This window comes from Pseudochaenichthys georgianus, chromosome 8, assembly GCF_902827115.2.
Source record: "Pseudochaenichthys georgianus chromosome 8, fPseGeo1.2, whole genome shotgun sequence".
NCBI classification, from domain to species: Eukaryota; Metazoa; Chordata; class Actinopteri; order Perciformes; family Channichthyidae; genus Pseudochaenichthys; species Pseudochaenichthys georgianus.
This window is the reverse complement of record NC_047510.2, coordinates 18,957,202-18,983,068: the sequence shown is the minus strand read 5'-3', so window position 1 is coordinate 18,983,068 and position 25,867 is coordinate 18,957,202. Positions and strand designations below refer to the sequence as shown.

General features: G+C 40.1%; 2 protein-coding genes across 6 annotated transcripts; both read right to left on the bottom strand.

The window, feature by feature from the left end:
* Positions 1–3,918: 3,918 nt before the first annotated feature.
* trip10a (thyroid hormone receptor interactor 10a) lies at positions 3,919–20,302 on the bottom strand. Of its 3 annotated transcripts, XM_034089476.1 has the most exons (16): positions 20,035–20,302; positions 15,315–15,430; positions 14,724–14,780; positions 14,186–14,333; positions 13,279–13,341; positions 12,732–12,836; positions 12,506–12,634; positions 11,942–12,088; positions 11,650–11,838; positions 8,838–9,002; positions 8,612–8,635; positions 7,928–8,037; positions 7,643–7,775; positions 7,405–7,493; positions 7,185–7,318; positions 3,919–5,315 (listed from the first exon to the last, which is right to left on the bottom strand). In XM_034089476.1, the coding sequence occupies exons 1-16, from the start codon at positions 20,056–20,058 to the stop codon at positions 5,164–5,166; spliced, it is 1,785 nt and encodes a 594-aa protein (XP_033945367.1). In that variant the 5' UTR covers positions 20,059–20,302; the 3' UTR covers positions 3,919–5,163. The 3 variants fall into 3 exon arrangements, with proteins under 3 accessions (XP_033945367.1, XP_033945368.1, XP_033945369.1); XM_034089477.1 differs by lacking the exon at positions 8,612–8,635; XM_034089478.1 differs by lacking the exons at positions 8,612–8,635; positions 8,838–9,002.
* Positions 20,303–20,924: 622 nt separating this feature from the next.
* Positions 20,925–25,793, bottom strand: LOC117450522 (vascular cell adhesion protein 1). 3 transcript variants are annotated; one of them, XM_071204186.1, is made up of 9 exons: positions 25,578–25,793; positions 24,478–24,759; positions 24,080–24,391; positions 23,583–23,951; positions 23,179–23,439; positions 22,344–22,670; positions 22,001–22,264; positions 21,640–21,848; positions 20,925–21,453 (listed from the first exon to the last, which is right to left on the bottom strand). In XM_071204186.1, exons 1-8 carry the CDS (start codon positions 25,642–25,644, stop codon positions 21,655–21,657), a joined length of 2,076 nt encoding a protein of 691 aa, XP_071060287.1. In that variant the 5' UTR covers positions 25,645–25,793; the 3' UTR covers positions 20,925–21,453; positions 21,640–21,654. The 3 variants fall into 3 exon arrangements, with proteins under 3 accessions (XP_071060287.1, XP_033944226.1, XP_033944225.1); XM_034088335.2 differs by having other exon boundaries at positions 20,925–21,429; XM_034088334.2 differs by having other exon boundaries at positions 20,925–21,848.
* Between the last annotated feature and the right edge of the window lie 74 nt (positions 25,794–25,867).

The window sequence follows — 25,867 nt, the reverse complement described above, 5'->3', positions numbered from 1 at the left end:
TTTTAGCTAATGTAATTTTGTTTTATAACATTTTATTTTGTAACATTTAATTTTGTTTTATAACATGTAAATGTGTCTCTAGCTTTGTAAAAGTGTTTCACACTTTGTAATTCTCATTTGCACTTCTCAGCCACCGTTAAATGTAAGGTTCTAACCCTGTTCTTGTGAGTGTCTAGCAGCTCACCGTCCTCCTGGCAAAAGTCTGAGCAGCTGAAATACACCTTCCTAAGTAGATGGGCCTGGATGATTGGAATGTGCCATTCTCAAAATAACAGAGGGGTGTTTTTAAAGGAGCCACTTCATCCAGCACCTCTTTTTGAAGTCTTCACTTCCCTGCAGATGACCATGGAGGGGCCAGCATGATCATACAATCCTGCAGTTGTGAGAGGAAGGCAGTGTTTCTTGGACAGAGGAGCACTCACCATGTTCTGTGTTAGTGATGCTTTGGGCTTTAAAGCATTTCTGTTCATGTTATATATAATTAAGCTGATTCTGATTTTATAACCCATCCTAAACATTGTTAATGTGGTAAATAGAATCCCTATTTTTTTCAACCTGCCCTGCCCTTACCGTAACCAAATCCAAACACTACTCTACCACTTTGAAACTTCACCTATGTGCTTCTATGTTTTAAGAAAGTCATGCTTAAGCCTAAACAGATGTTATGGCTTTGCTTTCTATTTGACTGATTTTAAAACAGGTGCATATGTTTTCCTGCTATTTTCCGTTTTCACAAAAAAGGCACGTTTAAATTGTACATCTGCCTGTGGCAAATATCAACATAGCTGGGGATGGTTGCTTTAAAGTCCACCAGACTTCTGATGTAAAAGTAATGCTTATAAAGAAATATAATTCATTCAGTTGGGATTTGTTAAATTTGACTATAATATGAACATTTAATTTGTGGTTATGTGAAGTCTCAGTTAGAAAATTGGATGACTCAATATTACATTGATCATTATTTACTGGTTATTCAGGATTTGCTCTGAGTGATGAAGCTGAGTCTGTGGCAGTGTTGCACTACTACTGAGCTGAATAAGGCTTGATGGGGGAATTAAAATATGCTTGATTGGTGAAGCTAATCAAAAGCTCTTTGGAACCACAAATGCTGAATGCCTCCAATATGGCACTCTGCATTTGCGCAGTAGAATGGCTGTGAGCGCACAGAAGTAGTAAATATACTCTATGCTAGCCTAAAGCTTTGCCGCAGGAGTGAAGACGAGGCAGTGAATTATTCTGAGGGACTGGCATTACTTACATATCACAAAGCAGTTGCTTAAGCTGAACCTGAAATATAATTGTTTTAATTATTGACCTACTAATCTTGTAAATTGTCTTTATGAATAGCTTAATAGTGAGATTGTATACCATAAGAGCACTCAAAGCTGCTGAGAAGCTTAAAGGTTTCCCTCCAACACTTTTTTTTTTCCTATCGAGCTCTTACATCTTTAATCAACTGTGGGAGGAGGGAGAAATAATCGCCTATTTTGTAACAGCAGCACATCCTACCATAATAAAAAAGTTATAATACATCATTTAAACTGTTATGGAGTCTGACACAGAATACAGATACTAAAGTCTTGCCAAGAGATGGATGTTTACAGTACAGATTTTATGCCAATAGTACAATATAATTCAACTGACATTAAAGGATTGGTTATGATCATCAGGTTGTTGCTCATTAGCAGATCAGCCATGAGTGACAACTTGCATTATATTATGTTGGTAAATAAGAATATGAGCCCTGTTAGTTGTCTTCGCTTCCACTAAAAACAAAAACAAGTACATAATAAATATAAACTCTGAGGTCGAACATCAAGGTTTATCTTTGATGCTGGAGGCATTTCAAAGCTCTGTGTATCCTTCAGAAAACACAGAACATCACCATGCTACGATGAAAGAGTCACATATACTCATCCTCACATTTCTATACTGAAGCTCAACCTCTGCAGCGCGTGATTTGTTTTAATCACTCAATGTCATTGAGAATGGTTTAATTTAAGATAATGTAAAATGAATAAAACCATAATTAGCCTTCTACTTTACCCTTGATGATTATACATTGAAATGTACACGCTAATGAATATTCCTTATCTTTTTTGGACCCGGTTGAGGACAGTAAAACTTTTTTAAGGGAATGCCTACATTGACTATATAATAATGAATGAAACAAAGATCATATTTAATACCGTGTAACAGATATGAGAAACAGTAATAGAAATGCTATATTGTCATCTTGTACAACTAGTACACACAGTTTCTTGCTAAAGCATCTTCCCAGATTGTTCTGCAGGATGTATGTTCCAAACCAGTGGAGCAGCTACCAGTCTAATCCCTTTTGTGAGGTGAGAGATAATAAATGTTCCAACAGGTATGGTAAACTGTGACAGCCTAGGTGAAATTGCCCAATTACCTCTGTTGTCGGTTTTTAAAGGGTAAATATGTAATGATTGTTAAAGGTCAGATAACTACTGTTGTACCTCTCTGTGGTTCAAACCTGGAGCATGTTGCTTTCCTGTCCACACCCCAGTCATGATGGTGTTGTTTCTTTATTTCTTTATTAAGATCCCCATTATCACTAAGGATATGTTTTTCTCCCTGGGGCCACACACACGGTAGCCATATAAGCACACCAAACAAAACAGCTCATCTCATTAAATGAGCAATCAACTCCTGTGTTTTTTTACTTCCTGTTAATAACCTTTCACATACCTTTATTGATCTTGTCACTGGTACATTTCTAAAAAAAAAACGTTCTAGGTGAGCACTGTAACACACAACACACTCTTAATTGGATACTGTTTCTCTCTTATATGCTATTGAGTGTGGATTTACCCTTTAATGTCCACACTAGGCTGAGTCTGGTGCAAGGATGCCGTGTTCTCTCCCAGCTGTAGGCAGACGCAGGATGTTGGCTGGGTCCAGCAGCCTTGTTGAAACGATGACCTTTAACGCATCTTGAGACTAAAGGCTCTGCATACAAATGATGATCTGATTCCTCTGTCATTTGACCAGTTAGTCAACGTCACAGCAGATGCTTCATGCTCCCGTAGTCAGCAGAGCTCCACCTTTTTTGACCAGTGACTTTGAATTTGTATTGGAAATATTGCAAGATCTCTTTGTTTAAACCTTGTGTAGACCAAGTTCAATTTCATTGCCTTTTTGTTGTACTTGTCTGCTGTTGTACTGTGAATGTGAAAGTGGGGAACTTGCCAATTTGCGGTTATTTAATTAATCATATAAACAGTATGGTTTTGAAGCCAGTGCAATTTAATCAGGTATGCAATTGCATGGCTTATATTGAGAGTAGACTCAGATCTACACCACTTTTCTAAGAAATTATGCAACAGTGCCACCTACTGAGAGGGACCAGCACCTCCTCTGATCAGTTGATAGTCACAGGCGTAGCAATGAATTCTGAGCCACCTGGAAGAATTGTGTTGTGTTCCTCTTTTTATTCAATAAAGGAATTGGAATGTTGTCTTCAGATAATGCTATCACATCCTGTCTTCTGTGCACACAACAGCTCAGTCGGCTTTGGTGAACTTTAAAGATTGCCTTGTGAAAAAAGAGAAATCAGATGATTTCGATGTTAGGATTTTAAATATGCATTTACTCTTCATTAAAGTGAAAGAAGAATTAACAGTAAACTGAGTTTGAAAAGCAAAACCTCAAATCTTAAATCCACCCACTGCCACATTAATGTTTTAGTATGTGGGGCCTCTTTAAACCCCAGTGAAACCATACATTTAAGATCCACAGTTTCAAGCTTTAGTTAAAATGACACATGTTCACATGTATTGATTAAACTGTCCTGGGGAGCAGACAATGAATTAACTGAGCTGTTCTAGGAGACAGTACTCCCCTCAAAACCAACACACTGTTAGCTTAAAACATGTATTTTATCAAGTCCAGAAATGACATAACCACTTTTTACTTTGAAATGTGCTTTACATTTATTAAGAAAACAAAATGTCTTATATGCAAACATGGTATATACACAATGCTTTTAACCAGAAAGGCACCAAAGACACATTAGCAGAGACTGCTTCTTGCTGGCTCTATAACAATGTAAAAAAACAGGACGTGATCGTCTTGAGAAGATGAGAAGTAAATCCGAACAAAACATAATTAGCAACGTATTAAGAGACTTGTAGTTTCCTCTCACGATGTAAAAATCTTTATTTGAATGATTAAAAAAGGTAATAAGACAATAGTGGTGTTGTGATAGCTAAAATATATATTATTCATTACATAAATACAATAGTCTTAATGTAGCACATTTTATGTGTGCATTAATAACTCCCTTTTGTGGCTACAGACTGTCCACTATGTGTGCAAGGGGAAACCATTTGAGACCTTCCTAAATTGAAAGTAAAACTTCTGTCAAACTTAAGTTTTATTCATAGAACATACACATTTGTAATAAATTATTTTTTAGTACATTTCTCAGGTTGTAACAGCTATATCTTGTTATTGGTATGTGTTGAAAATAAACTTGACTGTGATTGTCTGAACAATAGAGTGTTTGTGATTTACTATGATGGGAGAGCTGTATCCACATTTGGTCTCTCAAAATAAGAGTTCTTCCCCAAAACCTCAAGATCTTACCCCCGACAAGGAGCAAAGTGACAGCACCATACATCTTTGCAAGTGCTAGTCAAGCTAAGACGTGGCACGCGTGACATGAATGAGAACGGCAGGTCAGTCTTTGCCCAGAAAACGTAAAGAGGTGAGGTAACTTCCTTCTTCTGGCATTAACACTCAGTGTATAGATGGCAGCAGCACTCCTTTCATCCTCCGTCTGTACTTTCTTCAGCTCACTTTTAGCAGCCACGGGATTATTAGGCTGTGAGGTTGAGCACTCGTACCGTGATAGTGCTAAAGGTCCATGCAAATGTTTTTAACCAAAACCAAAGAATGATTCTGACATGATATCAAAAAGTAAAACAACCTTGTGTTTTGGGGAGATAAGGTTACTGGGAAAGGAGGAGGAACAGACTGTCAGCAACAATCCTCTGCCAAGCGTGGGCATCCCCGTCTGGATACACCAGAGGTCCCGCCCATAGTGCTGATGCCTCTTCATGATTGGTCCCATGGGAAGAATTGCATACCGTTTTGGGAAGTGATCATTCCTTTCTTCTCTTGTTCCTATTATGTCTGTCATTTGTTTATGCTGACGGTGACATAAGATGTTGGTATGTAGCCTTCATCCCCATTGCTCCTACGGACACGGGTCCAGCCGTCCCCTTTGTCCTCCTCCACCACAGACAGAACCTCCCCCTCCTGCATAGAGATGGTCCCTTCACTGGCACCTGGAAGAAAGACAAAGTAGGTGGTAGAAAATATCCCTAGTTTGTGCATAAAAGACTACATCACAGGACTCATGATATTATTTTGACTGTGAAAGTTATCATTTGCTGACCAAAAGAGAAGCTACTTAAAGCTAGAGACCATCTTGCATTAGCCCCTTTTCCACTTCCTGTTGATCATTGAATCATTATATTGATCCAGATTTGTGTGTCATTACACCCCTAGTAGTTCCCGCTACAGACCACAATTTGCTATGACGACACATACACACACAAACTCGTAAGGGATAATGTGCTGCGACCTTCATGCCGATCTAGATCCCTCCGCTTCGCGTCGGGCTCCTGATCAGCCTGTCGGTGTTCTTTTCCCCATAATGACCAAGTCGCTGCACATTATCCCGCTTATTACATGGCCACATTCTCAACAAAGTAACGTTATGACTCCCAATATTAATTGAAATGCTTTTATGGATTTAGAAAATGATTTTATTGATTTAAAAAATAGTTGTATGTATTGATTTAAATTGACATGCATCCGCGAAGAAAAATAGTCCGTTGTTACTGTTTGAACTAACGTAGCAACGGCAGGAACTGCTTCGATAGCGTTTTTGAGGAGCTTTCTGATTACAGATTTGAAAACATCGCTGCTTGCTTTAAAAGTAGCACAATTCATGATGTCAAACCTTGGAAAGTATCTAGATATCCCTGCCCTAATGCCAAAGTAACTGCACACTGAATATGTGTCGCCGTTTGATGTCTATGTCTGGACTGCTGCGTAAAAAGGAGGGTTTCTGCCCGTTACTTCTCCGCTGTTTTCTTGTCCCTCTTGTCTTTTTCTTTTCTTCACTGGGGACTCATCAGCCACTAACCATTCCTCCAAATTACTGTGCTCTCCAAATATATTAAAATGAATGTTAAAATCCTCCATGTTGCTATCACACGACAGCGGAAAACTAAAGACAATCAGACCGTTTGCTTGCTTTTCAAACTGTTACATTTGAAAAACAGTTAGAGCGTCTCTTGTCAGTTTGAAAAGCCAACGGTAGGACCTGCTTGCGTTTTTGAGGAGCTTTTTGATTACAGATTTGAAAACATCGCTCCTTGCTTTAAAAGTAGCACAATTCATGATGTCAAACCTTGGAAAGTATCTAGATATCCCTGCCCTAATGACAAAGTAACTGGCAAGTGAATATGTGTCGCCGTTTGATGTCTATGTCTGGACCGCTGCGTAAAAAGGAGGGTATCTGCCCCGTTACTTCTCCGCAGTTTTTCTTGTCCCAGTTCCAAAAGCAAACTGCATGCAGTTTGCTTTTCGGCCCAACTGTATACAGTTCAATCGACCGGACTTCTTTCTGAAGATGTGAGCGTCCTTAACAACGGTCAATAAGTCCTTGACAGCGGTCTGTCTGTTCGGTATTAACAACGTGTCACGTGTTCCGAATTGACCAATCAGAATCGAGTATTCAACTAAGCCATGTAATAAGTAAGGGATAATGTGCTGCGACGCGGTCATTATGGGGAAAAGAACACCGACAGGCTGATCAGGAGCCCGACGCGAAGCGGAGGGATCTAGATCGGCATGAATCATTATATTGATCTGGATTTGTGTATCATTAGTTCCCGCTACAGAACACATTTTGCTATTACGATACATACACACAAAGCCAACCACACACTGTTATAGCAGGTAAATGCACTAACACAGCCAAATACCATCAACGCATCTCAAAATGTCCATGTTGCTCACTAATATTCACATTTATATTTTATATATATATATATATTATAGTTTTTTAGTAACTATTGTCTTTAAATAATATATGGGAGAAATTGTATACACATGCTAGACAGCTTAAACAGCCTGTGACATACCAGGGAAGCTGTACATGGCCGTGCATTTCCCGATAGGGGCAGTCAGTTCCTCATCTTCAAAGTCATCATCAAACTCAGCGTAGATGGCCTGTGAGGTATCTGGAGTGCTCTCATCTGAGTGAGCTCCATCAGGGCTGGAGAGAAAAACAATGGTTTCCTGTGCAGAGCGGACAACACATCATTGCGCTAAACACTGTCTATTAAGAGAATGTAGTGTTACCTGAGAAGATCGTGAGCTCCATTGTTGTTGAATGTATGACTTTTATAGCGCAACGTGTCCCCTCGAACTCCTGCCTCAGCAACCCAAGTCTACAGCAGAGAGCCAAAGCATTAAGGAGAGAACTGTTTATTGTGAAGCATTGAATAGTAGAAATACCAAGTCAGGTCGAAAAATCACAAAAAGCCTCAATGGGCTCACCTCATAATGGTTAGTGATGACCTCATCATCATAAAATTACCTCGTACTTGTTGAGCTCTCCTCTGAGCCGCTCTATATTCTGGGATGTCTGGTTAATTTGGGGTGCCAGACTAGCAGGGTCTCCCATTTGGGGATTTTTTTCATAAACATCTTTCATTTTCCCCAGGGCCTCACTGAAGAAAAGAACAAAGGGGGGGGGGGGGGTGACTTTCAGTAAAAAGCTTAGCACTCAGTAAACAACACTCACACACACACCAGAGTTATACACACTGATGTGCACAACAGAGATGATTATTAATACCCACGTAAACAAAAGTGCACACACCTCTGATCTACTTCCTTTTGCAGCTCTTTGCAAATGTCCTCTAGTTTCTGTTGCAACCGCTTCCTGCGCTGCTCAGGAGGAAGATGGGCGAAGTCCTCTGTCACTGTAGGCTGCAAAAAGTTCACAGGGAAAGGCGTGTTAACACTGAGCGGAGTCTCACCATTGCATGGCGACAGTAACCATGTGAAAAGAAACAGACACCTCCGGACGAACACAGCCTGCTGTTTGAGTTCAGCTCAAAGGACAATGTTTAACTGTCGAAACTTAGATTCAAATATCCTAGTTAAAAATTTGCTAGGCTTATTAATATAAAGCCTTCCATGTACAACAGTGAGCTCAACCAAAAAACACCACCCATAGACCAACACATATGATGTAACACACTTTTTATATTTACTTTTTTTTAACTACAAGTAAATATTTTGGATGGAAACGGTGACCCATTGAAATGTGTCCTCCTGTTCTACCAATCATTACTCCCTTGCTCCACCACCAGGTGGCCACCTCTTCAATACAAACTCAAGACAAGCCTTTAGCCACATAACATGATCATGTATGCTGCATGTTTCAGCTTTGTCAGTTTAATAAGGTAAATTATTGAAATGCCTTGAGCTTTTGTAATGAAAAGGAGGCCATCTTGTCACACAACGGAGACCCCCCCACCAGCTAAGTGGTCCATATTACCATGATCCTGTCTGGAGTAAACTTCTGAAGGAAAAAGAAACAGTATGTGTATAGAAAATGATCATAATAGTTTAGTTGTAAAGGTTTCTTGTACATAATTGTACATGTTTAAGTTTTGAAAATGTTGACAAGACATTCAGTCATTCTTTCATGCGCAGGAACACAGTATGATGTGTCCCTGATGAGTGGAGGTCTTCTGACCCCCAAACCTTCTCCTCTGACTCACCGATCTCCTGAGCGTCCGGAAGGAAGAGATTCTGGGTTTGACTGTCTTATTGATCTCCTTCAAACAGTACGACAGGGGGTCCCGGCCAAACTTGGGGGAATTGGGTCCGTTAGCAGGCGAGGGGACGGGGGGTGTTGAGAAAGGTGGGAGCGTGGATGTAGAGAGCTAGGGTGGGGGGGGGATAAGAAGTACCAGCACCCGAGCATGAGGTATGCAGGCGGTGTACAGGATGGGGGAGAGGGGGATGGAAAGATAGAAAAAGAGGGGAAGACGGGGACGACAAAAACAACAAGGTGACAAGGGAAAGAAAAAGACACCATCAACACCTTAAAGCACACCAAAGGCAGGAAGACAACACTGGAGCAAACTCAGGACACAAGCCCAGAGAGCATGGAAGCACAAACACACATCTGTCTTTTTGGCTTGCATGGACACACATGTAAAGAAAAAAAAAATACAAAGTTAAGTCAGAGAGCACCAGACCACAGCTCCCTCAGCAGAGCCACAGCAGCACTGCACCTACACACAAACTAGCTCTAGTTATAGGTAATAGATACAGACGGAAATAACCCAGTGGCATCATAACGTCTCCTGTCAAGCCGTTTTGTTCTATTGAGGGGACGTGTGGTTGGTCCACTACCGCAGCAGCTACAAACCATTCACTCCAAGGTGTGAAGCCTCATTGTAGAGATATGGTGACAGTGACACACATTTAAAACTAATTGAATAGGTCATCACATCAGACCCGTAATATCTAACTACTTCTTTGGCAGTGTGATCAAGAATGATAATGTAATGTATTGTCTTAAGTATTATTACATTTTCAACTAGGCTCATCTATATACTGACTGCATATTGTGTTTGCTCGGCTCTAATGTGTTAGTTGGGTTATAATAACTGTATCTATAGAACAGTTCTCACAATTGCAGCTTGCATCTACAATGGGAAACAGTCAGGAGCTGATTTTAATAAAATATATTTATAATTAACACAATGAAATAGACCCACTTTTTAAAGAAGAAGCATTCTTTAAATCAACTCAATTAACCTGTACCATTGTTTGATTCTGACCTATATAGATAGAATATCAATTAATATATTAGTGGCAATGTTAAAAATAGCCTGCTTGGTTACCATATTACTCATTTGTGCATATAGATTGCTCCGGGCTCGATGAATGCCCTGTATGACCTCTGAGAAAGAAGTTAACTTGAAAGAAATGCTGAGCAAACTTCAGTCAAACCTCTCGCTGCCAGCTGTAAGTGGATGTGAAAATGCGGGGGTGGGATCTATTAGCTAAATTACAAAGGAGGCTGATGCCTCCTAGCCTTCAATAGTGAACATCTAAAACAGCCCTGAAACACGGTCCCTTGTGTAAATACTGAGAGCCGGAGGTACAGCTCTATCATTAGGTGAACGTCTACTTTTCTTGAGGGTTATGCGAATCTAAGTACAGGAGAGCAGCGAAGAGTGGGAATGTTTTAACCGGCCTGACATAAACCAAAAGCTCCCTCCAGCCAATGTAGTCCGCCTCCTATTCGTACTGCTCTACAGGCCTAATTAGGAGAGCATGACCGATGACACAGAGCAGTGTGCCACACACATACACAGAACAGGAAGAGTGCACAGCCATTAAGACATGCAGTGAGAAGACAAGCAAACACTGCAGGGAAGAAAGAAGGGATGCTTTAGTGGCGAGGCGGGAGGGGGGGGCTGTGAGCTGGTTAGTGGTCAGCTACTCATATCAACAGTTTAATTTTGGACCTCAGCGGGAGTGCTTCTTTGAGATAAAATCCATGATTTGCAATGTAGTGGGGCTCTCTTGACCCTCATATATTCTGAAGACCAAATAAAAAAAAATCTATGTTGACATCCATAGCATTAAAATGCAGTTGGATCTGATCCAGTTTTTCTGACCTGGCAAACATGGTGTCATCCCAATCGTTGTTTTGTGATGAGACATAATGCTAGCTTCTGCGCAGTATAATAGAGGCAGTGTGTTTGTGGGTGCCTGTAGAGGGAAATTCAATGTTGTTTGGCCGAGTGCTGATGAATGCACAAGCACAGCAGAATGCTGACTGCCGGTCAACCTATTGGAAACCACGCTGCAGACGAAGGGAGGGAGTGTGTGTGTGTGTGTGTGTGTGTGTGTGTGTGTGTGTGTGTGTGTGTGTGTGTGTGTGTGTGTGTGTGTGTGTGTGTGTGTGTGTGTGTGTGTGTGTGTGTGTGTGTGTGTGTGTGTGTGTGTGTGTGTGTGTGTGTGTGTGTGTGTGTGTGTGTGTGTGTGTGTGTGTGTGTGTGTGTGTGTGTGTGTGTGTGTGTCTGTGTCTGTGTCTGTGTCTGTGTGTGTGTGTGTGTCGGGGGGGAGGTTTATTCACCCAGTCAGGGGATTGAGTCATGCAAAGGACCTGTTCTAGAAGAGTTATTTTGTATACCAGTTCACTGAAGTCAAATTGAAGATTCATGCAATATTATACTGAGCTTCAGAGATGAGAAGGTTGTGTATATGTATGTATGTATGTATGTATGTATGTATGTATGTATGTATGTATGTATGTGTGTGTGTGTGTGTGTGTGTGTCCACAACCACAGGTCCGTCGTGATTGCTCTCTGCGGAGGGGATTTCCTGGCTCCTTCCTGCTGGCACTGTGGCTCAAACACTAACACTGACTTGTAAGGAGTCATCTACTAATCTGACCTGTTGTTGCTGATCATGGATTGGGGGGCTTGCTAGTGTATTCATTGCACAACTACATTCAAATATTAAAAAAAACATGACTTTTAATGAAAGGCAAATTATGGATTGACCTACCTTACTCTTTTTGCTGAAAAGCCAAAAGTTTTTGTTTCTATTCTTTCCCAGGAGGTCCATGGGGCCTTTGGGCGTTCCCAGGCTGCTGTCAGAAGAGGCTCGGTTGATGCCCTGACTGTAGTCTTCAAACTCCACATCTCCAGGACGTTCAAAGCCAGACTTGTTCTGCTCTATTACAATCAAGGAGTCCTACATTTGATGGAAACAGATGTACAGTTAAAATAAATGAGCTGTATAAATCTAAACTGCACATAAAAATCCATTTAGCATTTTTTTTTTTAGACCAACTCACATTCTTCTCATCAACATTAGTGCCGGCTTTGGTAATGCCCTCTAGGCACTTTCCAATGATAGGCATCACATGCTTCTCTGTGTCTGAGAACAAGATGTATCCCTGCGCCACCTTCCGTACTCGCCTCTCGTCCAGATCTTGCAATTTCTAGAGAACACAAAACAACAGTTTCATCCATGTTTATACAGTACATGCCAATGAACAGATCAAAGTTTCAAATCGAAATGTAAGTATGTGAAAAGTTGAAACAAAATTAACTGGAAGCTGGCTTGAATCAATTTAAATGCAATGTTAATTTTTCTGTTATTGAGATATCTAAAAATCTAAATGTCAGTAAATTGGCTAAATGAAAGTTTCACATTGTGCATGTAAAGTCAAAATACTGAACAAAATCATAGTTCAGCATCAAAATGTCCAACACAATGTTTTTCAATGCAATTATAATATATCCATTTAGCAATATTTTGGCACACTAATAGCAGTTATTGCTATACCGGATATTAACAACTCAAATAAACATTTATGGTAGTAATATGATCGTTTGGCCGTATGCAATTCACTTACATTGAAAATAAGAGGCATATCGCTAAAATAGAACTGGTTCTTTTCCTTGTTGTACTTCTGAAGCTGAGCAGCGTAGTCGTTCTTACACTCCTCCGCTACATGAGCTCTCATATGAGCCTGCTGTTTTGCCTGAAACCACACAATCAGCCCAGGTTAAACAAAGGAATCTGATTCTCCTTTTAATCATGGTAAGTAGTCCTTAAAATGAAGACCCCCCTCCTTTTACTTTTTCAACATCCGCCTTTGTGGCATTGATGTCCTGATCTGTCTTCTCTGCGTACTGTGCTGCGCGCTCTGCTTCTCTCCATTCCCTTTCAAAGCGCTTTTTACTCTGGTGTCCAGAAAGAAAAAGACAGAGAGAAAATAAGAAAGACCATGTTATCATCAGCTAAGTGAGGCCTCAATAAGATATGAGGAGATTAATGTACTTTGAACAAAACATTATTTTATTTTATTTCTGAAAAACAGATAAGGGAGGGAACATCTCCAATAACAACTTAATATGTCTCGGTTTGATGATAGGAGTATAACATGCTTCTCTACTATCAGTCCATATGTTGTTACTGTTGAAAAATACAACTATCTGAACAACCATATTGAACATTCCGCCATTTGCTTACACAGAATCTTTATAATCATTCATAATGACCCCAACAGAATAGGAAATATGTTTAACAGTTAAGCTAATCACAAAAATCTAATGTCACCTATAGAGTGATGGAAACGTGCTAAATGTATTTTAGAACATCTTAAAATGCTGTTTCTAGACTTACACTGTCGAGCTGTTTGTAGGTGCTTTCCAAATTCTGCTGGGCCTTCTTGGCGTCCAATAGATACTGCAAACATTCATAAAAATAGACCGAGTGAGGAGAGGGGAGGCGGGTCATATGACAGAAAGAAAGACAGCCGTATGCAGGGGTAGACACTGAACAAACAATAACCTCCAAAAGCAACACAACACAAGTAACACACAATAAAACAAATACCAGAGTGTTGAAACATCACATCTGCAAGGAGAGCTTGTTAACAGCTGCTGTATTCTGAAATCCAGTGAGACCTCTTCCTGCCACAACAGATCTAGCATCTCCACTCCTCCTTCAAATCTCTATAGACTCCAATTTAAAATCTCCTTTGGCATTTGTTCAGGATGTTGTTAAACATGGCGCTGCAGTCACACACAAGTAAACACACTCTAAAGTTGCATCCATTAGTCGATCAACAAAAAATGATCAAACATCTACTTTGATAATTGAAAAATCCTTGTTAAAGTTTTATATTGTGTTTTGTATACTGTTGGTCGGGGAAAAAAATCCCGAAAAAAAAAGACACTTGATAAAGTCACTTGAAGCTAAAGGATGTTGTGATGGGCGCTCGTGTTCTAATGTTTTATCGACGAAACAGTTAGAACAATATTTAAAATAATCTGCAGATTATTCGACGAAAAAAATTATAATTGTTGCACCGCGTTTTAGGATTAGCCCTCAATTGGGCTAATTGCCCCAACCCTCATTACAGCAACGTGGACAAACTCATGGTAAGTGGCAAGTAATGCTCTGGGACAACGTCAACAAGTTGCCTTTACAAAAGGCATCGCAACTGCTTTTTAACATGCCTAATTCAGTTGTTTTGGTATACTAGTGGGTACAAATATGGACTTCAATGCACTCCCAGTCCGCTCACCGTTTTCCGTTCCTGCTTGAGCTCTTGCAGGTACTTTGTGAGATCGATGCAAATGTTCATCATCATGTTCTCAGCAATTAGCTCTCTCTGCCCCGCGTAGTCATTCATCTCATTCAGGATGTCCACAAAAGACTGGTAGCTGGACAACCTACCATTTAAGAGGAGGAGAGAGAAAAGGGTGGAGAAATATGAACTTAGTGATGGGACCACTGATAAGATGATACAAACAGCAGTGGACCAAGACATAATAAGAAGCTCATGACTTCCTTATTCCTGCTTCCTTTTAGGGGTATTTAAATGCCTCCATCAGCAGTCCCACATTACTGCATTATAGACACTAATGACAAATAAACGTTTTAAATGTGATATTATTTGCTGGTCAGTCCTAACAACAAGATATTCGAGCAAAGGTGTATATCTGAGTAAGAATAATTTAAGCTGACATTGTTTCGCTGTTAAAAGGAAAAGGAAATACTGAACCTCAAAATGTGCAAACATATATTAGTTTTTCTTGGAGATATGCTTTGCAATCGCTCACCTGCACTCTGGTTCATCTTTGCCGCTTCGTTTCGGGTTATATTTCTTTGAAAGGTTCCTGTGGACAGTGAAGGTTCAAATCAAACTAATTGGTAGAGAAATGCTTTACAACTTTCTCTGATGAAAGCTCACTAAATTAAACTATTTATATAAAACCACAGACTATTTTATACAATAGGATTATAAACAGCAGTCCCATCAAAATATTAAAATAGCTTTTCTTCCTTCTTTCACTATCTCTCCCTAACCATATCCTGTCTATCATGTGCCAGTCTGCTCCCACTTCCTCTCCGGCAGAGCTCAGCGCTACAACAGATGTGGGCCTGGAGACTGGGAGAGTGAGCACCGCGGGTGAGGAGAGAAAGAGAGGGAAGCGAGCACACTGCAGCTGGAGAATGAGGCCAGTGTTTCAGAGACAAATCAGATTCTGTCCCTAAGTAGTCATAAGACCCCACAGATATTTCATAAACAGCCTTTTAATATGCACCCATACAAACAAAAGCCAACACACACACGCTGACACAAGCTGCCATGAGCAACACACTCACACACAAAGCATTTGGGGGAGAACAATGACAACAGCAAGGCCTACCTCAGTTGTTTGGCATAGTTTTGCTCAATCTCTGTCCTCTCCTTCACAAACTTCACATACTTCTCCACCAGCTCAAGGCCAGACTGTGTGTGCTTCTCAATGATGTCATATTGGTCCTGGAGAAAGAAGCACGAGAGACAAATAAGGAAAAGATATTAAGCCAACACTCTGCATGATATGGAACATGTGGTGACTTCTGGGTATTAACTGAACGTTCCTCCCGGTTGAGTTTGAGGTCATCTAAACATAATCTTGAATGGAGGGTAATAAACTAAACACGTTGACATTTGTTCCTGCATGTTGGAGTCCACCCACACTCTCCACATGTGCACACATATTGGCGATGACCTCTAAACTTCCGCCTAGCTTTAAATCCCCTGGCAACTGTGTTGTAAAAGGAGGACAGTCAGAAGTATAAGGGGTCACAACAGAGGTCAGAGGCAGAAAAGAGAAGGTATATTTCTTGTATATCTTTATATCACATGCGGGGGAGTGCATCTGACGAAGAGATAGGTTGTTGTGCTCCCTATCTCTGTTTCTTACCCTATATCTAATAGAACTGCTCGGGTCTTGATAGATTGAGTGGGGAAGTTCATGAGATCTTTCTAGAGGGTTATCAAGAATAACTTTTATCCAATGACCTTTTCCCTCTCTGTCTGTGTCTGTGTATTCTCTTGTTCCGATTAACCCAGCCAAATCTTTTTTCTTGTTTTGTATCTATATCTACGCCGGGATCCGGAGTCGAGGCTGATCCTCTTGCTGTAGTCCTGTGTCTTGGATCCTCTATCCTGAGTTCTGGATTAAGTCGTGGACTTCGGGTTGTGGCTGAACCTGTCTCTGCGGTCCTGCCTTGGGTCTCGCCATGCTGCTTCCCTGATGGCTTCCTCAGGATTGTAGCTGACATCCTCGTGGATTCATCTTCTTATTACAGACACATGCATTTCCTAACATTCGGTCTATATGCTGTAAAATGTATTATCTCTTCGATTTACACACGGCATCTATTGCACGTCTGTCCGTCCTGGGAGAGGGATCCCTCCTCTGTTGCTCTCCCTGAGGTTTCTCGCATTTTTTCCCCTTAAACTGTGGGTTTTCTCTGGAAGTTTTTCCTTGTACGATGTGAGGGTCTAAGGACAGAGGGTGTCGTTTTTCTCATACTGATATTCTGAACAATCTGTGCTGTTGTATTTGCTGTAAAGTGTCTCTACTGTAGGCTAATTTTATTTGTACAGCACTTTGGCTCGACCAAAAATCGTTTATAAATGTGCTATATAAATAAAACTTGATTTGATTTGATGTTCCTGCTCATCCAATTTTCCTAAGTTGGGGAGACAATCTTCCAACTTTGTTGTGTTCAAGAATTCTAAGTTGTATTTTGGAAACACATGGATGCTGTAAAGAAAATATGTTGTATTTCTTGCTTAGAGCATTTTAAAAAAGGCTGTTGTTTCAACTTGAAGGGACGTTCACATGAATTTTCCCAGTCTGGGAATCATGTTTGCTAATGTTCTGACACCACATGAATGCAGAAAACATGCCTTAGGGCAATGTTAAGAAGGTACAAATGTGTTTATCCAGATTTTTTGTTTGTTTCTTCATGGTTGAATGTTATTATTGTCAGATGGATAAAAGCATCAACAAAATGTCATGTTATAGTTTCAAATTCTTAGACCCAATTTAACTGAGTTTGCTGACATTTCCTTTTCATTGTACAGTATGCAGAGGTTGATTGTGATTCTCTTGCTCTTTTCTTCCTGATCTGGGAGAGAACTTTATGACACCTTCAAGCTCTGACAAGTCTGAGAGAGCGATAGACGGTATCCAAGCCAATCCTCTCACACGCTCAAAACAATTCCCCCAAGCTTTATACTGCTGACTTTACTATCGAGGAGGGGCATGTCGAAAGAGATTCTTGACAAGTTGGGTCACGTTCATCTATACTCTACCTGTCCTTTAAGTAAAACAAAAATAGACAAAACCTGAATGAATGATGAAACACAGTTAAAGGTTAAGACAGAGGTCTGCAATCCATCACCACAACCACATCTAACCAACAGGCAGCATTAGGGCTTTGATTTAGATTCATTAGTTACAGGGAAAAGCTAATGAGGTTCGATACAGCCAACTTACAACTACAGTTTCCAATTTCCTGAAGTGTTAACAATAGATTTCTTCTTGGATGAGGAAAATAATTGTAGAATAGAAGAATTAGCCAACTTTGTTTGAATCTAGCTCTCAACGTTTAAAGAGTGAGAATTGATGAATGATTTAAGCATGACTATTAGTTGTCTGCATCCAGTACAGCCTCCACACATCAACAGTAGAGCAGAGTAAGGCTACGAAACACATCTACTGACTAAAACAAATGAATTCCACCATTCTGATAGTAGGCAAATGGTATCCATGTTGACTGTTTCCTCTATGTACGTATATCATGTTTCTCCAGTTGAATCCAGCGTTTCCTGGAAAGAAGGGCCTTGTACTCGTGCTATTTTATAAATGGCAGAAAAAGTAGCATCTGATTATCTCTATAAATCAACTCTGACTGCTTGATTCAAAACAAAAGTGTTCCAATTATAGAAAAGCCTCCTCATTAAACTGTCTTAAAAACACATTGAGATAGATTTCCATAAATCACAACAGTGTGTGTATGAAACTGATCCTAGTAACTTTAAATGGTCATGAGGTTTAATTAACAGCAAATGTCCCGTTTCCGGTTAAACTATGCTATGTGTCCTGGCTATTACATTACTACTAATATGCCCTTTGTCCTGGCCTGTACTCATAAATTAGACATTTTGAGTAGCTTTTACATATTGTAAAGCATTCCTTAGAAACATCCAGTAGCACCCTGGTAATTATAGAACTTCTTCTGCACCACAACCTATTTCTGTGGCACAGATTCAGGCTAGGGGGTGAACAAATACTGCTACATAATACTTAAAAATTGAGGACTTGAAGTGTTTATCTAAACCTAGCATGCATAAAACATGTCCACTACATTTTCCAATACATCCCGGAAACTGGCGTCAAGTGAAAGCCACATAACTTTAAAAGGAGTCACCCTGAAAGTCACCAACCTACAAGGCTTGGGTGGAAGTTGCAGCTCTGAGTCACCCTGTCATCTAGAAAGGTAGGGCCTGATCAGACCTGTAGTTCTCTTGGTCTGGTAGCACTCACTATCACAGCTAATGCTAAGACACTTATCTTGCACTCTGCTAGCTTGTACCTTAAAATAGACAATGGATTAACAACAATCAGGGGACAGATGCCATTGAGCTGACTTTGCCTAGGGGAACCAAAACATTAACAGAATTATACCTTAAGGGCTTTGACTAACCAGACAGGTGAGAAAATAGCAAAGTAAATGGAGAGTAAAAATAATATATATATATATATATATATATGAAAAAAGTACTGACGAGAGAATACATGAGTTTGTGTGGAGAGTTTTCTGTAAAACCACTTCATGTGATGAACAGGAAAGCCCCCTACACCCAGATAGAGCCTCTGATTAGTTCTGGGGTACGGATATTTCTCTCACTCAATCAAAGTAGGGCAAAACTAATTAGTCTTTTGCACCAGCATGTAGGATGGAAAAGGGACAGAGGAAGAGGCCTAGGGGGATACTCAGTAATGAGGTCACAACCATCTTTGCAATGCTCCAATTTACATATTCAGGTTCCCTGAGCATGTGTGACTGTTGCAAATGTGTAGCAGTACATGGTGGCAGTCATCAAAGTAATGTGTTCTAAGGTGGGATGTTTCAACAGGGTGTGTTTAGATTCAGGATAGTGTCACTATCAGAACAAGTTAAAATGTTTTAGACTGGAGCGAGCATGGTTTGTTATGACCTAGAAAACAGCCCTCATCTTTTAAAATTACCAGCTGAAGCAGGTAATTTTAATTGCTACATTGGTCAGTGCAATAACAAAAACATACCCTAAGGAATGTGTTTATATAAGAACTCAATTCACCAAGTCACTTTAATTGAAAATCAAGACTTCTTGAAACCAGTTCACTTTTTTGTTTGTTGAATAAATAATCATGAAACTCAGGTGGACACTTCATCAGTTTGTTGTCAAGGCAAATGACAGCAACTGATTCCATGGAGGCAAGGAGTGCCAAACTGTAAACACTGAGACATCATAGCAACCCGCACTATTTAAAAGTCTTTATACGTGCATAATAAATAATATTCTGACACAATTTTCCGCCTGGCATTACAATACACATTTTGCAATGTATGCATGTTTTGAATACGTGCAGGACACATGATATCTACACATTAGATTGTTGTTCAAGTTGCCTTGATTCATATGTGAAGTATAGCAGGAACTGAAAAGGCAATAATACGTTTAGAATGTAAGTACATTTTAGTGCACTGCAGATATCACTATAAGAATACTTGAGGGAAACAATCCTGCAGCACATCCAACCGATGTGCAAACGTGGATCAAATATGATTCCCTTTCCACAAGAGCAAAATGTTGGTAGCAGGTCACTTTTTGTTTTAACTTCTGAAAACTAAAGAAGATTCTGAGAGGAACTGTGTTCATGAATGCACCGTTTTGCAGCAACGCGTCCTCTTCAGTCATGTATCCCTCAACAACAAAACGTTTGGCGTTACCAGACTTTCTCGACGAACTCCATCTAAGAAATCGCTTTATCTCCATCTTAACAAGTATTACTAGCAAAGCAAGCCAGATGATGGACTCACCCAAAGCTCTGTGCCCCAGTCCATGTTCAGCTTGTTGGCCAAGCTGTGTGACTATCCCGAATACAAAGAACTTCTCCAAAGTTATCCCAGGAGCTCGGAGGACGGCCCTGGCAAGTATAATCCCTAGCGGCCCTGACCACTATGCACTACGGTTCTGATTCCGTCAACAAATAATGTAAATCAGCGTCATAATGAGCTAATTAACACGGGCTGGCAATCGTTAGTCCAGTATGTCCAAATATTTTTCATAGCGAAGGAAAGAGGGATAAACTAGCTTTCATATCCGCGTCACTCCCAAATCCTAAATCTTAAAGGGGCAGTGTAGCTTCTGATCCACAGGCGGATCCTGCTACTTTGTTGCCCGTCCACACAGAGTTAACCTGCATCAATAGTTTTAGTTAACCTGATTTAATGATTTTAGTTAACCTGGTTTAATATTTGTTGTTAAACTAGTTTAATAATTGTAGTTAACCTGGTTTAATAGTGTCCCTGAGCGAGGCAAGGAGCTTTTAGGGCTTTGTACTGCCCTCACAGAGCATGGTCACATTCATCATCGCACATTACATCATTTTTAACACCCTGAAAGATTCACATTTCTTCAAATAATGAATGACTCTATTAAGTGTTACAGACAGGTTTCTGTGCTGGTAATACATCATAACTTAAATTCTAAAGTAATGCTCAGATGTTTAGCTCTTGTTAGAATATTTAGAATATTTTAATGTTTCATAATCAAAATCAGTCCTGGCAGTCAACCATACCCTGTTATTTTCCAATGTTTTTTATGTAGCTGTACAACAATGTTTTTAAAATAACATTACTCTTTGATGTAACCAACATTAGCATACATAATAAGCAATGAAGTTGCCAAATAGACACACAACACATCATCAAAGCCTATTGTGTAACTTTATTAAGAATAGAAACAGAGATAGAAAAATTGGTTATACTAAGATTAAATTCACACATTTGAAAAAAATAATCAATGTTATAATACACCGGCTTTGTTAGTAGCACTTCTTAATAATAATAATAATAATAATAATAACTGAGATTTCTATAGCGCCTTTCAAGGGACCCAAGGTCGCTTTACAGGAATTGGGGCGAGCACACACAAAACAAAACAAAACAAAGGTCAGACAGACAAAGCAACAGATCGATTTAAGGGCCGAAAGCCTTGATAAACAGATGGGACTTGAGGGCCCTTTTGAAGGCGTCCAGTGTGGGGATGTTGCGAATCTCCGCAGGGAGAGCGTTCCAGAGGGTGGGGGCTGCCACACTGAAGGCTCTGTCCCCGAAGGTTCTCAGTTTGGTGCGGGGGGTGGTGAGCAGGCCAGAGTCTGAAGACCGCAGGTTCCGGGGTGGGGCATGTGGGTGAAGGATGTCCGATAGGTACTGGGGGGCAAGGGCATGGAGGGTCTTGACAAACAAATGCTCCTGATTAAGAATGTGTACACATTTGTTGCTGCTGAAAACCTATACTCGTCGTACCACACCAACGTTTACATTTAAACACAATATTTACAAACATATTATATAGATGGCAAGAATGACTTTTCTGGTTACGTTTTAATTAACTGATTTCATTGGCTGGTTTCATCTTACCCTTTGAGAAGTATGTTACACTGTATCTTCAGTCCCGTTTGACTGAGGAGCCATTGGGATATCTGAACCATCATTGGCTCTGTCAAGGACAAAACTATATCGCCTAAGTTTTTTATAGTGTTTGAGGACAATGAAGACGACGATGAAGACGACGATGAAGACGACGATCAATCCAATCAGCAACCACCAAGGAAATACACTGATTTGACCTGTAAGACAAACACGATAAAACCAAATTCATTGAACTATGTTTTTACTTCTCGATTCAATAAATAATCCCCACCCCCTCCCACCCCCACCACAACCTATGTATAGCATTAACATCAGAAACCACTTCACTGTACATAGTCAATAATGATACCTTTCATCTTCAGTGTGACAGTACTTGTCACTTCCCCAACTTTATTCGTGGCAACACAGATGTAAAAACCAGCATTGGTAGACGTGGCTCCTGTGATGGTGAGGCTCTTCTGGTGCCCTCTGGTGGTCTCCCTCACATTCTCTGCAGTGGTGTAGTTCCAATGCAGGTCAGGAAGTGGGTTGCCCTCAGCACTGCAGTTAAGAGTCACATGTCCATCCAAGTTCACCTCCTTACTGTAAGTTCCCTCATTCATCTCAGGGGCAACTGCAGAGAGAATGGTAAGTGTTGAGTAGAAGAAAGTAAAAAAAAAATACAAAAATAGATATATGTGAGGACAACTCACAGTGCACCACAGCCGTGTAAGGTGATGAGGTTAAATTATGACCAAGGTCAGGTCTATTTGTTTCTAGTTGCAGCTCAGCCTCGCATTTAAATTCTGCTCCGTTGTAATCTCTCTCAGCAGTGAAATTGAAAATAGATGACATGTTTACTGGGATCCTCCTATTTTCATCCAATACATCTGTGTGTAAAATGTCCGTTCCACGGTACCACCTCACAGTGAGCGTTTGCACAGGAGTCACATTAATGATGTCACATTTAAGTTGGATCTCTGTGCCCACCATCACTGGCCCAGAATCCAACGCAGAGACTGACACAATGTCTGGAGTCTCTGAAAATAAAGCAAGGGACAATACTTAGTAGAAAACAAAACAAAATGATATCCCTAAAATTACAATCCCAGGTGTTCATATATGTAGATATAGATTTTAGGATGATGCACAAAGACTGATTTGAAACATATGGAGATATTTAATAGTTAAAACAAATAATAGGAACATCTAATTTAGGATTCCAATGTTGTTTATTTGTGCTTCTTTCCTTTTCCTCGTGTTTTGTATGGAAGACGATATTTATGTAAAATAGTGGTGTCTTGTTAACTCATGCGAGATTAGCAAAATGTTTAGTGATACAGAAATACAAATGTAATGAATGAATGAATGAATCAAATATATACACCAAATATGCACACACAAATGCCATGATATATTCCATATTTACTTTCTTTTTAAGTGTCACTTAAAATGTATACAATTAAGAATGTCTATAAGCAATGGACATCATTACTTCCCCTCAGGATAAAGACAGAAGATAGGGTGTATCTATAGACTTGTACTCACTATAAAGAGCGATGTCCAGCTCCACATAACACTGTCGATCGATGCCATTATCTCCATAAGTAATGAAGCAAACAGACTTTATGCTCCAGTCTTCCACTTTCTCAAGACTCCAGGTGACAGAAGTACCGTTATCTCTTTTGTCTCCACTTGTAACCTCCCAGCCCAGTTTTATAGGAACTGCAACTGATGTACTGCAGTTAATGGAAACTGGATCTCCAAATCTCACCACTATTTTCGCAGGCGTCAACACTAGTGGGCATCCTGCCATTAAAAAAAACATGTTTAATGAGCGCTTAAGTTTAGCACAACATAATTAAAGTTAGCAACAGGGTGATCATCACATATAATTAGTGATACATTTGAATCATGTAAGCTCATGAAAAGGACACAGGAATGTATCCTACCTCTAGGTGTGTATGGCTCAGGGGTTGTTATGACTGCAGGGGTTGTTATGGCTGCAGGGGTTGTTATGACTGCAGGGGTTGTTATGGCTGCAGGGGTTGTTATGACTGGAGGGGCTGCTGGGATGTTCATTGTTACATGAACATGGATTTCCTTGGTTATGCTTCCAAGAGAATTGTTTGCTGAGCAGTTGTACGTCCCACTGGTGTTTACTCTAGTGATGTTGAGATTATTAGTATCAGATAATTTCTTCCCATCATGTTTCCAGTGAAAGGTGGGCTGGGGTCGCCCCTCTGCGTCACAGTTCAGGGTCACATCATCACCCTCATGCACAAAGAAATCCTCTGATGTGTTCTTGAATTCAGGAGCATCTGCAGAGGCAAATCAAGGCTTTGTATTTATTTAAAAAAAACTAAAACATTGATTGATTCAAATATTTACTTTATGATATGGAACAATTTATTATTCTGTTTATCCGGAAACAACAGTGTTTACTCACAGTTCACAGAAACGATGTATATCTCAGAATCAACAGGAAGTTGTGGTCCGTGTGACCCAAAGTCGAGCTGAGCCTCACACCTGAACTCAGCTCCATGTTCTGCCCTGCTGATGTTGACTGCCAAAGTAGAGGACTCACTTACAGGTGTTGTGGTTGTGTTGGTGAAATTGTCTGTCCGGATTGTTTGATTATCTTTGAACCATCTCACAACGAGGTTTTGAACTGGTGCAACATCTGTTATATTACACTGCAGCTCGAACAGGGTCCCTTCCACCGCACGATTCACTGGAAACACAGCGACCGTTGGATTCTCTATCAAAGAGAAAGTAGATACTGGAGTTACTTCATTATGTTTTTGTATTTTTCAATGTTGTAGTATTCATTTGAAATGTACTTACGGTATATGGTGATTTCAAGTTCTTTGCTGCATTCATGAGTTTCATTCAGAATTATTCTGCACTCTGCTGTCACGTTCCATTCAGACAGTGACACTGACTGGGAGATAACACTTTCCCCAAAGATAACTCTAGAGTCATTGTTTCCAATTCTCCAGTACATCCCATTATGATCCGCCTCTGTGCTGGTGCAGTTTACCTCCACTATCGCTCCATACTTTTCTATAACCCTGGGCACATCCAGAGTGAGAGGGTTGAGCTCAGTGGGGCATATGCTGTCTGCATCTGTTGATAGACAATTGGTAATGCTTTTAATGGAATTTAAAAGAGGACTGTGCTGCTCTCTGGTGGTCCAATTATACTTTGAATTGGGTAGGGCTGAATTCTAGCTCACAGGAGTCTGTAATGGTATAATTTACAAAAGTGCTGAATCACAGATATAGTCATACAGAAATGTAATTTCAGCACTAAAATATGTAGGTTTTTATAACTAAGAGATAAAAGGCAACAATACAAATAGATTATCCTAAAAATGTATGATAACGTTTATTTATTGGATGTATTGTGATGTTTTAGGATTTAAAAACTACCGGATCCTTCCATTTTTAGAAATAGATAGTTATGTACTGTCTTGAAAAAAACCATCTGTGCTATGCTAAAACTCAAGTTAATCTGCCAAAATGTAATTAATCATTTTTATATCAAAATGGATTCTTTATCCACCACACCCATTGCCGTTAATGTGGTTAACAGAAGTCAACGATATAGAGGAAGCTTGTGCCACAATCATTTGAGCTTGCTATGCTACTTAAAATCATATCTTTTTAAATTCCATTACATTTTCCAACTTTTTCACTTTATTATATTTGAAAAGTCAAAGGCGACAACTTCCACTTTTCAAGATTCTCTTTAGATGATCTTTTGAAGCAACCAAACAAAAGGAAATCAATCCATTTATGTTTCTACTTATCATCACTGGCAACAACTGCAGCCTTTCAAACTACCCCAGTAGTGTAGTAAGTATTATCTATAGCTCAAGCAGAAAATGAGGTGTCACATTTAGGACCCACACAGAGCTCCTGTAGAGCATCATTATCACTCACCACACAGTGAAAGCATGAGCATGAGGAGGCCCAACATCCTGAGAGGCAGCATGCAGGCTGTGAGCATGTACCAGGTGGAAGGAATAAGTAAAGTGTGTTTCAGGATGTTCCAGAAGATGTCCAGCTTCAGTATCTGGATAAGATGAATGCTGTCTCGGAGCTGGCCTGTATGGTGACTGCCTGTATGGTGACTACCTGCTGCTGACGGTTACACGTGCTCTGGGGGATGAAAAGAAAGTATACCAGGGCAAAATGTAACGCCCAAGTGTACAGGAAACTGCCAGAAAAAA

Coding starts and splice junctions, on each gene's coding strand:
- trip10a (XM_034089476.1), bottom strand. CDS start 20,058: ATGGACTGGGGCACAGAGCTTTGG. Junction 8,636..8,837: donor TCCGGACGCTCAGGAGATCG/GTGAGTCAGAGG, acceptor TTTTTCCTTCAG/AAGTTTACTCCAGACAGGAT. Junction 8,038..8,611: donor TTACTCCAGACAGGATCATG/GTAATATGGACC, acceptor AACTTTTTGCAG/CCTACAGTGACAGAGGACTT.
- LOC117450522 (XM_034088334.2), bottom strand. CDS start 25,644: ATGCTCACAGCCTGCATGCTGCCTCTCAGGATGTTGGGCCTCCTCATG. Junction 22,265..22,343: donor TTACACGGCTGTGGTGCACT/GTGAGTTGTCCT, acceptor TTCTCTCTGCAG/TTGCCCCTGAGATGAATGAG. Junction 21,849..22,000: donor TGTCACACTGAAGATGAAAG/GTATCATTATTG, acceptor TTTGTCTTACAG/GTCAAATCAGTGTATTTCCT.